This window comes from Canis lupus, chromosome 28 (genome assembly GCF_048164855.1).
Source record: "Canis lupus baileyi chromosome 28, mCanLup2.hap1, whole genome shotgun sequence".
Classification (NCBI taxonomy): Eukaryota; Metazoa; Chordata; class Mammalia; order Carnivora; family Canidae; genus Canis; species Canis lupus.
Window position 1 is genome coordinate 26,468,760 of NC_132865.1, and position 12,668 is coordinate 26,481,427.

General features: G+C 37.3%; 1 protein-coding gene and 1 long non-coding RNA gene across 10 annotated transcripts in view; one reads left to right on the forward strand and one right to left on the reverse strand.

The window, feature by feature from the left end:
* Positions 1-2,543, reverse strand: part of LOC140620334 (uncharacterized) — a 47,149-nt gene extending 44,606 nt beyond the window's left edge. For 5 of the 7 annotated variants that reach the window (XR_012020120.1, XR_012020122.1, XR_012020121.1 and 2 more), the window contains exon 1: positions 1,315-1,526. This is a non-coding gene — a long non-coding RNA (uncharacterized lncRNA). Of the gene's footprint in view, positions 1-1,271; positions 1,527-2,179 lie in introns of those variants that run through there. The other 2 variants (XR_012020125.1, XR_012020123.1) reach the window with 2 other exon arrangements.
* PDE7A (phosphodiesterase 7A) overlaps positions 1-12,668 on the forward strand; it is a 116,043-nt gene that overhangs the window by 44,577 nt on the left and 58,798 nt on the right. Inside the window, exons 1-2 of one of the 3 annotated variants that reach the window (XM_072804434.1) lie at positions 2,122-2,142; positions 9,737-9,797. In XM_072804434.1, coding sequence (XP_072660535.1) covers positions 2,137-2,142; positions 9,737-9,797 — 67 coding nt within the window. In that variant the 5' untranslated portion in view covers positions 2,122-2,136. Of the gene's footprint in view, positions 1-2,121; positions 2,143-3,274; positions 3,503-9,736; positions 9,798-12,668 lie in introns of those variants that run through there. The other 2 variants (XM_072804433.1, XM_072804432.1) reach the window with 2 other exon arrangements.

Genomic DNA, 12,668 nt, shown 5'->3' on the forward strand with positions numbered 1-12,668 from the left:
GTTTTGTTAGCCCCAGAAAGGGTAAAATTTTATACCTTCTTCTTAAAGTATCAAATTCTATTTTTGGAAGCTTAATTGTATCCTGTGCATTAGTTTTTCTAATATAGTCTGTTCTTTTTGTTACTCTGCCATGTTTCACTAGGCAGAGGTGAGAAAAGTTCATGTAAAAGGATATACTTGTTATTAGTGTAAGAGATGCAACTATTTGCTTATGGAATAATAAGTTACATGATCAGACTAGAAAGATTAAGTTTTAGGAGAATTTTCTATGAAATAAACATAATGTAAAGGAGTATTCATACTAATTTGATAACAGCTTTTGCTTTTATTTCATCTTACTGAAATATTTTTATTTTTAATAATAAATTCCTTTAATGGGAGTGCTTGTAACTTATACATATAAGTTAGTAGTAGGTATTTCATATCTCAAAATAAGAAAAAAATTTAAAGCTATTAGGTCCATGCCATGAAGAAAGGTAAGTGTATTGTTTTAAGAAAAAAATTGCATTGCCTGAGATTTTTGTAAGATTTGAGTGATGTGCATGCATCACTAGCAATGAAGGTTCTTTGGGTTTTTTAAGGTAAAAATTCAATAGCTGTTTCTATTCAAATAGAGAATTTTCTAACCTGGGAAGAATTGTGTCTTGATTATCTCTGCATTTCACTGTCAGATATAGAGTAGAAATTTAAGAAGAGGATGCTAGGGAAACCACCTTAGGAAGCCAGCCTATTCACTAGTTTGAAAAATGAAAGCCAAGACCATCACTCTCCTAGGGCTCAGAAAATGTTTCTGAGGGCGCTGCACAAGCATAGCACCAATTCCCTTTATGGACCATTGTGATTTCAGTTAAGTCTATTGTTGGGTTGAAGCTGGAGTGATTAGATCAGTATCATTCTTAAGTCTTAAATATTTAATTCTGATTTGGCTAACATTTATTGGGAGCTTACAAGAGCAAGGTATTCTTGTATAGATGTTACCTAAATCCTGTGAAGGGGAGGAAAATAAGACCCAGCAAAGTGGTGACTTGCCCAGGGTCACTCAGCTCTTGTCAATAAAGCTGGGGAATAAACCCAAGCTCTTGTCTCTAAACCCAATAGAGTTTTGAGGTGGTGGGAATAAACTCGACAGAAATTCACTTAAATGATTTCAGGACTCCCTTTCTTATGACCTTTTCCCCCCTAATTCTTTGTCTTAATTCTGATTCTTTTCTTTTTATCCTGGTCAGTCCTTCCTTTTTAGACTAACTGAAAGTACAGATTCTTGAGCTCACCTTTAATCAAAAATACTTTTATAAAAATATTTAAGTACTGTACCGAAAACAGCAATCTTGTAGTTGATTCTCAAAATTTGACTCTTTAAGCAGCTGAGTGAAAAGGTGGTGTGAAAATGAGTAATCGTGGGCTGAGCATCATGGTAAGGGGCTAATTTGGCATGTGCAGCATGGGCCAGAGCAGCAGGTAATGACCTCAAGCCGTGTCAGCTGCTGGCCCAGGCTCCACGACCCCCTCCCCAAGATTCTGCTGCTCTGTCCTGTTCCTGGAACCTTACTAGATATACATAGAATAATGAAAGATCTGATAATCTCACATCACACCTGGTTTCCTGACAAGAGAGTCTTCTCCATTTGTGCAAGGATTGCATCACAGCTTGTTACTTCAGCAGCAAGAGGAGATATCCATAATGTATAAGGTAGAGTGAGAAATTTATGGCCATGTGTTATGAACGGTTTCAATTTAGGAAAATTTTGATTTAGATCTGCTAATTTAATTTATGCTTCATTTTGACAGGTCTAGAATTAACTTTTCTTTTAAATAAACCCTGTGTACCGAGGATTGGATCATGAAAATAGCATCAACATTACTATTTGACCTGTTTGGGCTGTTTCAAATATTTTAGAACCACCCTTTGTGTACTGTTGCTATGCAGATGCTGTTATCTTGTCGTGACAGTCCTGTCATGTCCTGAGTATTTCTCCAGCCAGCTCCCTCTCTTCATCTCCACCATCCAGGGCGGGCTCATCGCCTCCCTCCTGGACCTCTGTGGTGGCCACTTAACTGCTTGTCCAACTCCTGCTCCACACAGCTAGCCTTGACCAAAACCTGCTAAAGCTCTTTAGGTTGGGAGTAGCTTTTAGGATGAAGGTAAAACACCTTTCCACGGACTCCACTTTTGACTCACCCTGCTCTCCAGCCTCCCCTGTTCCTCCTGTCTCCTCTCACCATGCTTTGTTTCATAGCTCCTTGGCCACCGTGTGTTGCGTCTGCACAGATCGTTCTTCCTGTCCTCTTCATGTGCTTGCCTCTTCGTTTTGGCTCAGGGACATTTCAGGAACTGTGGGAAGAAGTCTGTCTCCTCTTAGGTCACATCCAGACTGTGTTGGCAGTTCTTTCCTCCACCTACTGTACTTGTTCCAGTTGCAGATTTTATATTTATGTTTGTTCGTAGACTTTGATTAAAGTAGATGCTGACTAAACTGTAAGCTTCACAAGGGCAGGAGCCATTTCTGGTTTTACTGGGTGATTATGCCCCTGTCATCTAGCACAGGGCCTGTACATAGAAGTGTAATAAATACTTGCAGAATACTTGAACGAAAGTTTCATCAAAGGCTTTCTCAGCAGTAGTACCTGCAGCCTGCTGGCTGTTATGAGGTCATGAAGGTGGAAGAATGTAGGCACACTTTGCTATTAGCTCACTCACCAGCCAAGGGAGGAAGGTGATATGTACCAAAAATATTGTAATATAAACTAGGTGACAATTAGGACTTATAATATACTATTAATTGTCTGAAAATGCACCGCTAGACTGGCCTATGTCAATAAACCTAAAATGAATGAATTACGATGTTAAACAGGGCATACGATATTTATAAAAGACTCTTAACATTCATAAAATAATCCTAGCTCTAAAAGAAAAAAGTTGAACAAATTTGGTGTTAAAAGCTGAAAAGATAGAATAAAATGCAGTAATATTTTGAAGTGCCAGGACATTATACCTGTGAAGCTGGTCTGTGTGAAAGAAATGAGAAGTTTTGTGTATTGCTAAACGTTTTTTGAAAGTTATGTCAAAGCCCTCTGTTAGTATTATGACGTAGAAGTGTTTGGGGCTAGCCTGAGACCCCTTTAGGTATATTTTGTGAGACTGTTAGGTCAGCCCTCACAAAGGTTTTTTTCTTTCCTCTTCCAACATTACTGAGGCCAGTCTCCCCCAACCCTGGGGTCGTGGCATTAAGCAGGCGCTGGGCAGGAAGGCCGGCTGGCAGCGCATTCTCGGAGGAGTCAGGTGACCCGTTTGGAAGGCAGCTGCCCGAGGTTCAGGGCAGTCAGTTCTCCCCTCGCTTCTGCCTCGGGACAGCTGGCTGTTGTCAAACTCAGAACAAGTCTTCCTTGCTTATTGCCTGCTGGGAGAGGGGGGAGATTATGCAGTGGGCTTTTGATTGTTCCAATGGGAATTACATTGATCTGGTGTCTGGCCGTGGTTCTTCTCAAGTGGATCGCCTCTAAGGTAGGCCATCTTTATTTTTAGGAGAGTGAAATTAATCATCAGTGTATATATTTGGTTGGGGTCGAATTGCTAGGAGTTTCTTCTTTTGCTTCAGTTTTTATTTCTCTGATTAAAAGAGCTATGAATTTTACCTGTCAGCTGAAAAGCTTAACTGTAGTTAAGCGTGTGATTTTTATGCTTCTCCCACCTTTTCCTTCTTTCAGGGGCTTTTTTAGGGTATCATTCCTCATTATCGAAGTAGCTTCCCTCATACCATTCCCTTAAAGAAGTGATATGATTAAAGAAATACACCTTTTAAGATGAAATAATTATTAATTTATACTTTTGGTGTACATATTTTAGATATTCTTTTTGGAAATAATTTACTAATACTTATATGTTGAATGTGTAGTTGTTGAGAATTTTTCAACAGTTATGAACTTTTAAAAAACTAAAAACTACCCTCTATTCTCTGTTAAAGTATTGCTGCTACTAAAAAGTATACCTTACTTATGTTGGGAAAAGTGAGATTATTACATATTTGTTGTTTTTGAACTTGCATTCTGAGTGTCAGGCTTGAGAAATGCTGGCTAGAATGCTAGCCTAGCCATTTGCCATCTGGACAAAAGTCTAAAACTAAAGTAGGAAATAGTTAAGATGGTACCAGTGAAATTATTTTTTTCTATACTTGTATAAAAATGATTATATCTTTCATCTATGATGCAACTTTGTATTAAGAAATTGAAGACTATTAACTTAAAATTTGTAAGGCCATTGGTATTTGCTAAGTAACCCAAAGCATGGAATTCCATAAAGTTAAATTTCTTTTTCAAGCAAGATTTTTAATCCTTGTACGTAATTTTTCACATAATGTTTTAGGTGTCATTGACCTTGACTTGAAGTTGTCTTGATTTCTTAGTATGATTGAAGAAATCTCTTAAAGAAAGATAGTGTACTCAAATTTTTTAGATCTTTGCGTTTTGTAAGAAGCAATTTTGTTGTGCTGACAGCTCTTTACTCCTCTACTCATTGTTTTTAAAAGATTAGCTCACTAGGTTATTGAAGGAAAGTCAAGTTAATATTAATGCATTGAGTTGTGGATGGTTTCAGAGACTTTGACTTTTTTCCTAGCCAGCAAAAAAAAAAAAAAAAAAAGTTTTGATTTTCTTTCTTTCTTTCTTTCTTTCTTTCTTTCTTTCTTTCTTTCTTTCTTTCTTTCTTTCTTTCTTTTTCTTTCTTTCTTTCTTTCTTCTTTTTTTTTTTTTTAAAGAGAGAATGCTTGTAGGAGTGGTGGTGGTGGTGGTTGTAGAAGCAGAGAGAGAATCTTAAGCAGGCTCTGTGCCCAGTGCAGAGCCCGACATGGGGCTTGAACTCACAACCCTGAGATCATGACCTGAGCTGAAATCAAGAGTCAGATGCTTAACCAACTGAGCCACTCAGGTGCTCCCCAAAATTAAGTTTCAAAACGAAAAGAACATTGATATTTTATTTTGCAGTATTTTTGAAAAAATATACTGTTTGCATAGGCAAGAAGAATGGAAGGATACTACTATTCCTGTGGATCAATGCAGTGTTTTAATAGACAAACACTAGCATGTTTTTCTAGCATTTGTAAAATGAATATACTCTGAAAGAGCTCATTTTACTACATCAGAGAAAACTGCTTTTAAAACTTTGGCTGCACTTCTGTCTTTTGTAGTCTGTTTCTGTTGTTTGATAATGTTACCAGAAAATTTATTTAGTGCTACTGTGGTTAAGCCCTTTGACCATCAGTTTACTAATCCATAAAATGGGGCCAACAAAACCTATCTTACAAAGGTCTTGTATGGGTTAAGTGAGATTTTATATGAAAGCACCTGTAACATTTTCTGACACAAAGTAGGAATTAAGCAAGTGTTACTTAATATATTATTATTTTTCCCATGTAAGGGAAATAAGCATGCTTTTGCATAATCATTTTAGTGGAGAACTTGAACAAGATAAAAACAGTGGCACTTAAAATATCTTTGCTCAGTTTTTTAAAATGCTTGTCTTTAAAAGTTTTGTATTAACTAATACTGGAACAACTTTGACACCTTTTGTCATTCGCTTCTGTGGAAGAGTGATTCAGGGTGAGTGAGTGTCTGACCAGGGCACTGTGAAGTCCCGTTAATGTAGCAGTGGATCCTTTGGAACCTTGTTTATGCTTCTGTCAGTTTCTGATTGGCTCAGCCTCACCCATGTTTTGACCTATGCTAGTTTGCTTTCCAAGCTATTCCCAGGATGGCTAAATTAGAAGAGTCACGAGTAGAAGCTTCTCAGTTATTTCCATTCACTGGTGAGGTGAGGTGGGAATGTGGATGAGAGCACAAAGTGTTTTGGGACTGACAGCAACACAGGATTTTAATTAAATTTGTTTTACTATTTTTATTAAGAAGAGGATTTTACTAGTATGGTATATGGCTTTTAAATGGTAATCTTTAAAAAAGATGTGTTAAGTCTGTGCTGTAGCGTTGGGGTATAAAGCACATATAACTTTTGTTTAGAGTAATTCCAGCATTTAAACCAAATTTTTATTGTTACAATTCACAATTTGTAGTGTATTTTTCCAAAATGAGTTACTTCAGATTATTCCACCTCAGTTGCTTAGTGAGAGAATATAGTAATACTCATTTTAATCTTGGTTTGTGAGGAGATAAATGAACGAAGCATCACTCAGGATATATCGCTCAGGGTTCAGATAGATCAGTTTTAAAGTCCATCCCTTAAAAAAAATCATCTCATTTGGATTTATTTTATAGTCATGTCTTGTGGTTTAGTGTAGCTTTTAAACTATTTGTGGACCAGACTTACTTAAATTAGTAATGAATAGAATAACTTGAATAAGTTGTACTTCACTAAGTAATTTGATATATTTAAAATTCTACTCTTTTGCCAGGTTTTTATTATGATTAATATAGATCCTATCATTTTTATATCTAAATTAATGCCTCTGTAAATAAGTCTTAAGGGATTACCTTAAAATTATTTTAGTAGGTCATAGTTCTAATCTAGATTATGTTCATTAACTAGTTTTTTACTTCTATTATTTTATTTAACAGAGCTGATACTAGTCTTTCTCAGTCCTTAATATGTGAAGTGATAAATGAAATTTTTACATTCCTAATTAGTGGCTTTTTAGTAAATCGTCATCCTACATTAAAAAAATAATGTCAATCACTCTCTTAAAGATGCCTGTTAGAGATGACAAGTTACAGTTCATTTTCATAACCTATTTATTCAAGTTGTTATTGCACACTAGCAGGTTGATAGGTATTGACCATGATGAGCTATTATATAGTGGTATCTGTAGCTTCATTACTATGTCTTGGCTGACAGAAATACTTATTTCCATATATATGCTCTTCAGGGTCCTAGGTTCTCCTCTAATATGGTAGTATTAAGGGGAGACTTGTAATCTAATAAACTAAATATTTTTGAGGAGATCAGACAGATGTGAGAGGTGCCTTTTATTTATTTTTTTTTTAAGATTTTTTATTTATTCATTCAGAGAGAGAGAGACAGAGAGGCAGAGACAGGCAGAGGGAGAAACAGGCTCCATGCAGGGAGCCCGATGTGGGACTCCATCCCTGGTCTCCAGGATCACACCCCAGGCTGCAGGCGGCGCTAAACCGCTGCTCCACTGGTGCTGCCCGAGAGGTGCCTTTTAATACCAAGTGATTACAGGGGCTGTTTGCTCCAAAATAAATAGTTTACCCTGAAATTATTTTAGTTTACACTGCAGTAGGCTTTCTTAGGATAGATATTTTGTTGGTAGAAGACACTTAAAGTGTGATGCTGCCAGGAATGTATTCTGTATGATTTAGTCCCTTGGGATTTGATATCATGCTTTTCTTTATAGATTTCTTTGTAGTGGATTATTTTACTTTTTAATTTGAATTTGGTCTATTTTGTGACTAGATAATAACTACACATACTACAAAATTCAATGGATAAACATTGAAAAGTCCTTCTCATATCTCTGTGTCCCTCAGGCTCTGTGAAGACAACCAGGGTTGAAATTAAGAATTTTATTTTTGTTTGGAACTTCTGTTCCTTTTACATTTCTTGAACTGTTGTTTTCTGTTTTTGTAAGGATACATGAAATCATGTAAGAACTTAATTACATGATAAGCATTAAGGAGATAATAACAGTGATTTGGGGAGCTATATAGCAAAGTACATTCGATTAAGGTTTCAAATAAAGTAAATTTCTTTATAGTGATAGTAAAAAAATTATTTTTCATTGAGATGTCTAGGTGTGTGTTGAAGAATTATAAATCTCATGCCAGTTTTTCAAGGGAAGATCATTAATCAGATATATAAAAATATCTCGTTGCTTTTAATGATTCTTTTGTTAATGAAGTTGAGCATCTTGTCTTGTGTTTATAGGCTTATTTCTTTTTCTGTAAATAGTATGTTTATGTCCTACCTGTTTTTCTACATTATTATTCATCATTTTCTGATTGATTTGTAAAGCACTTCTTGTTCCTTTCATTATTAGATAGGGTAGGGGGAAATCTGCCTATTATCATGTCTGTTGAACTAATTTGATCCATTTTTCATGACTTTTCCACAGGTTTTATAGAACAGTTAGAAAAACCTAATAGGAAGTTTGGTTTGAAGAGATGACATTTCATCTAGAACCCAAGAGATAAGAAGGGAACCGTGATGCAGTGATCCTGGACATGGAAGCAGCAAGTATAAAGCTGCACCTATGGTACAGTTGAGGAACAGCAAGGAGACCAGTGTGGCTGAGTTGTGGTGGTGAGGAGAGAGTGGGAGAACAAGAAGACTGAGACGTAGGCAGATCATTGAGGCCTTTGGAAATCAGAGCTTGGTATTGGACCTTACTTAGTCCAAGTGTGTGGAGAGCCATTGGAGGATTTTGAGCAGGAACCGAATTGTTCACTCTTGCCTTGATGTGAAGAGTGGACTGGGGGCCCAGAGATGCCTCAGGAAAATCAGTCAGCAGCCCACTGCAAGAGTCCAGGTTAGACATGATACTAGTCCAGGTTAGTCCTGAGACAGAAGGAAGAAGTGGAGATAAAGCACGAGAGAGGAGTATGACCGGGAGAGTGGGCAGAGCTCACGGAGGGGATTTCAGCTCTGCAAATGTTGTTTTAGGGTGTATATTTTAAATTTGTAGTATTTGTTATTTTTATAATAGCTTTATTGAAATACAATTCACATACCATACAATTCATCCACTTTAAAAAGTACAATTCAGTAATTTTTAGTGTACTCACAGAGCCGTGTGGTCATTGCCACAGGTAATTTGAGAACATTTCCATCACTGTAGAGAGAAACATGGTACTGTGAGCATTCACTCCCCACCTTGCGCCAGCTCTCCCAGCTCTAGAGAAGCACCAGTCTACTTTCTGCCTCTGGATTTGCCTGTTTGGGACATTTCATATCAGGGGGACCATACACTGCGTGGTCCTTTGTGACTGGCTCTTTTCACTCAACACGCTGTTCTTGGGGATTAGCCGTGTTGTAGCTCATATCAGTACTGTGTACCTTCCTACCTGTCTGAATAGTGCTTGCTGTGTGGATATAGTACATTTTGTTAATATAGTCGTTTTTTGCTGGATATTTGGGTTGTCTTTATTTGGAGTGTTATGGATAATGTTGCAAGATACATTTTTATATGTTTACTTTTAAACACAGAGTGTATTTTAAAATCTCTCAGGGGCACCCTGTTTTTTGTCTTACAGATTTAGTATCACCTCAGATCTTTTTAAGTATACTAATTATATTTTAAAAAATTCTCTTATTTCTTGCTAGCGTCTGGGCCGTTTGGTTTTTCATTTTGTTCCATTTATTTCTAGTTTGATGCGTTTCTTCAAATGATGATTCCTGTTTCCTTATTCATTCATGCTTAAATTAAGGAAATGGTAAATAGTTGGACCATGTCTCCTCTTCACTTCTGTCTACTTCTGCAGAAGGTCTCTCCCCAAGTGAGCTTGTCTGACTCTGACATTAACTTTCTATTTACTGCACGTTCCTTACTCTCTGTACCCACTCTTATGGCATTGCTTAATCATAATTGTCTTCCTCATAACTAGAGATTTTAAAAGCAGAAGTCATATCTGCTCTTAAAAAATTTCTCAAAATTTCCTTTGGTATATCCATCTTCCGCACAGTGCTTTACAAAGAATAAATAATAAATGTTTGTTAAATTTCATATCACATTTAATTAGCATGTGTTAAAAATGTGTGTATTTTTTTTTCTAGAGGCGTGGAGCTATTTCCTATGACAGTTCTGACCAGACTGCGTTGTACATTCGTATGCTAGGTAAGCAGTATTTATTTTGTACCAAAATCCATTAATTTTATTATCACATAGTCTTAACTTGGGATTGAGATCATTTTCATTCGGTTGCTCTTCATCACTGTTTGCAATAGGAAATAATCAATAATTTTGAAATTAGAAGTCTTGAAACCAATATTGAATGTAATATGAATAAAGATAGGTATTTTAGAGTAATTGAGAAATCTCCAGCTTGATAACTGGGACTCTGTCATAAGTGTACAATTTTAAATTGAATTCTGAGTATTCTTCATAAAAATAATTTTAGACTTGTAGAGTTGATAAAATACTAAAAAGATGTCCATGCTAGCATAGAGAAGGATGAAGCCACAAAATACCTGACCATATAGTCCTGTCACTGGATGTATTAATTGCTCTCACTTGTCTGGCAAGGAGGACCGTTTGTCATCTTCCAGTCTCAGTTCTTAAATTTTTCACGTATTATTCAAGTCCATAAGGTAAAATGAATTTAGATTGTGTATACATGTATAATTTTCTTTCTCTTCTCCCTCTCTTTGCCAGATTTCTCTCCTCATCACGTACTCCTCAATCCCTTGAACTTTAAATCATACTATTAAAGATGTACAATTAAGATTCCAATAGGCAGATTTACTTCTCTTTTCTTAAAGGAGTCTTCTGTGACTTCTTTCATGCTCGGAATTCCTCCCTCAACTTCTAAGATATTGAGCCATCCATAGTCTTCACCTTTCTCTGGGTGTTTAGTTTGTTTTTGCCTCTTTGACTAATTCTTATTCATCTTCTTAAGCCCAAGTGTTCTCCTGTGCCCCATTTTTGCTCTTCTTCCTTTCTTCCCTCTTTAATTTACCTTGTGTGTCTGTCTCAGCTCCATTCTACTCTGGTACAATTTTTTCCCCAATAGGGTGTGGTCTTTTCCTCTTTTTTTTTTTTTTTTTTTGGTGGAGGATGCGGGCATCGAGGTCTTTTCCTCTTTACTGTCTATGTCTCTCTCCACAAACATATTTGAGATTCTGCTCTCCTGAAAACAGAACTTTATTTTTTTGTAAATTTATTTTTTATTGGTGTGCAATTTGCCAACATATAAAATAACACCCAGTGCTCATCCCATCAAGTGCCCCCCTCAGTGCCCGTCACCCAGTTACCCCCACCCCCCGCCCACCTTCCCTTCCCCCACCCCTAGTTCGTTTCCCAGAGTTAGGAGTCTCTAATGTCTGTCTCCCTTTCTGATATTTCCCACTCATTTTTTCTCCTTTCTCCTTTATTCCCTGTCACTATTTTTTATATTCCCCAAATGAATGAGACCATATAATGTTTGTCCTTCTCCAGTTGACTTATTTCACTCAGCATAATACCCTCCAGTTCCATCCATGTCGAAGCAAATGGTGGGTATTTGTCGTTTCTAATGGCTGAGTAATATTCCATTATATACATAAACCACATCATCTTTATCCATTCATCTTTCGATGGACACCGAGGCTCCTTCCACAGTTTAGCTATTGTGGACATTGCTGCTATAAACACTGGAGTGCAGGTGTCCCGGTGTTTCATTGCATTTGTATCTTTGGGGTAAATCCCCAGCAGTGCAATTGCTGGGTCATAGGGCAGATCTATTTTTAACTCTTTGAGGAACCTCCACACAGTTTTCCAGAGTGGCTGCACCAGTTCACATTCCCACCAAGAGTACAGGAGGGTTTCCCTTTCTCCACATCCTCTCCAATGTTTGTGGTTTCCTGCCTTGTTAATTTTCCCCATTCTCACTGGTCTGAAGTGGCATCTCATTGTGGTTTTGATTTGTATTTCCCTGATGGCAAGTGATGCGGAGCATTTTCTCATGTGCTTGTGAAAACAGAACTTTAAACTCATATATTTTTTTAACTCTATAGAACATCTCCATATAAATGTATTATGGGCACCTCACATTTAATCAAGCAGAGGCACATAGGTAGAGGCAGGGAGGCAAGCTAAGAAGCGAATACAGGAACAAAACTTATGTGTTCCCAAGGCTCTTCATTTTTCAGTCTTTTGCCATCTCAGAGCACATAACTCTCCATTCTTCTGGTTGTCAGATCAGAAACTTACAGATCTTTTTGATTCTTATTTTTGGTCTACTCCATGTTTGCTTCATCAGCACATTCTCTTGGCTGATATCCAGAATTTCACCACCCTCATGCTGTTACTACCAAGATCTAAGCCACGGTTATTTTTTTGTTGTTGTTGTTAATTTATTTGTTAATTATAGTCGCATTGTTGTACATTAGATCTCCAGAACTTATCCTGCATAACTGACACTTGTTTCCCCTTGAACTTCGTCCCATGTCTGCCCCCCACCAAGCCATAGTTATTGTTTCATTTCTTGCACTCGCTTCTTAGCTACCTAAGAAGCTACCTACCTGCCTCTGCTTGATTAGTCTATGTGGCCAAAGTGAACCTTTTGAAACATAAGTTAAATCAATCTCACTCCTCCATTCAGAATCTTTTGATGGTTTTCTGTCTTAGATGAATGGCCAGAGCTATCATGATGGTCCACGAAGGTCCATCATCAAGTGGCCCTCTCTGACCTTACTTCTCCCTCACCTCACTCTAGCCATACTGGCCTCTGCTTGAAGTTGAGCATGCCTAGCATGCCCTCTATCTCAGGGTATTTTATTGGTTCTTTCTTTTGCCCGGAAACCTCTTCCTCTAGATAGCCACATGGCTCACTGCCTCACTTCTTTCAGGCCTCTGCTCAGATGCCTCCTTTTCAGTAAAGTCTTCTCTGACCATGCTACTGCGTCTGTCCTCCTCTACTTCTCCCCCACCCATTCCTCTTTGCTTGCTTTAATTATCTCCTGGTTACTTATTACCATCTTCCATAGAATGAATTCTTTTTAAGATTTT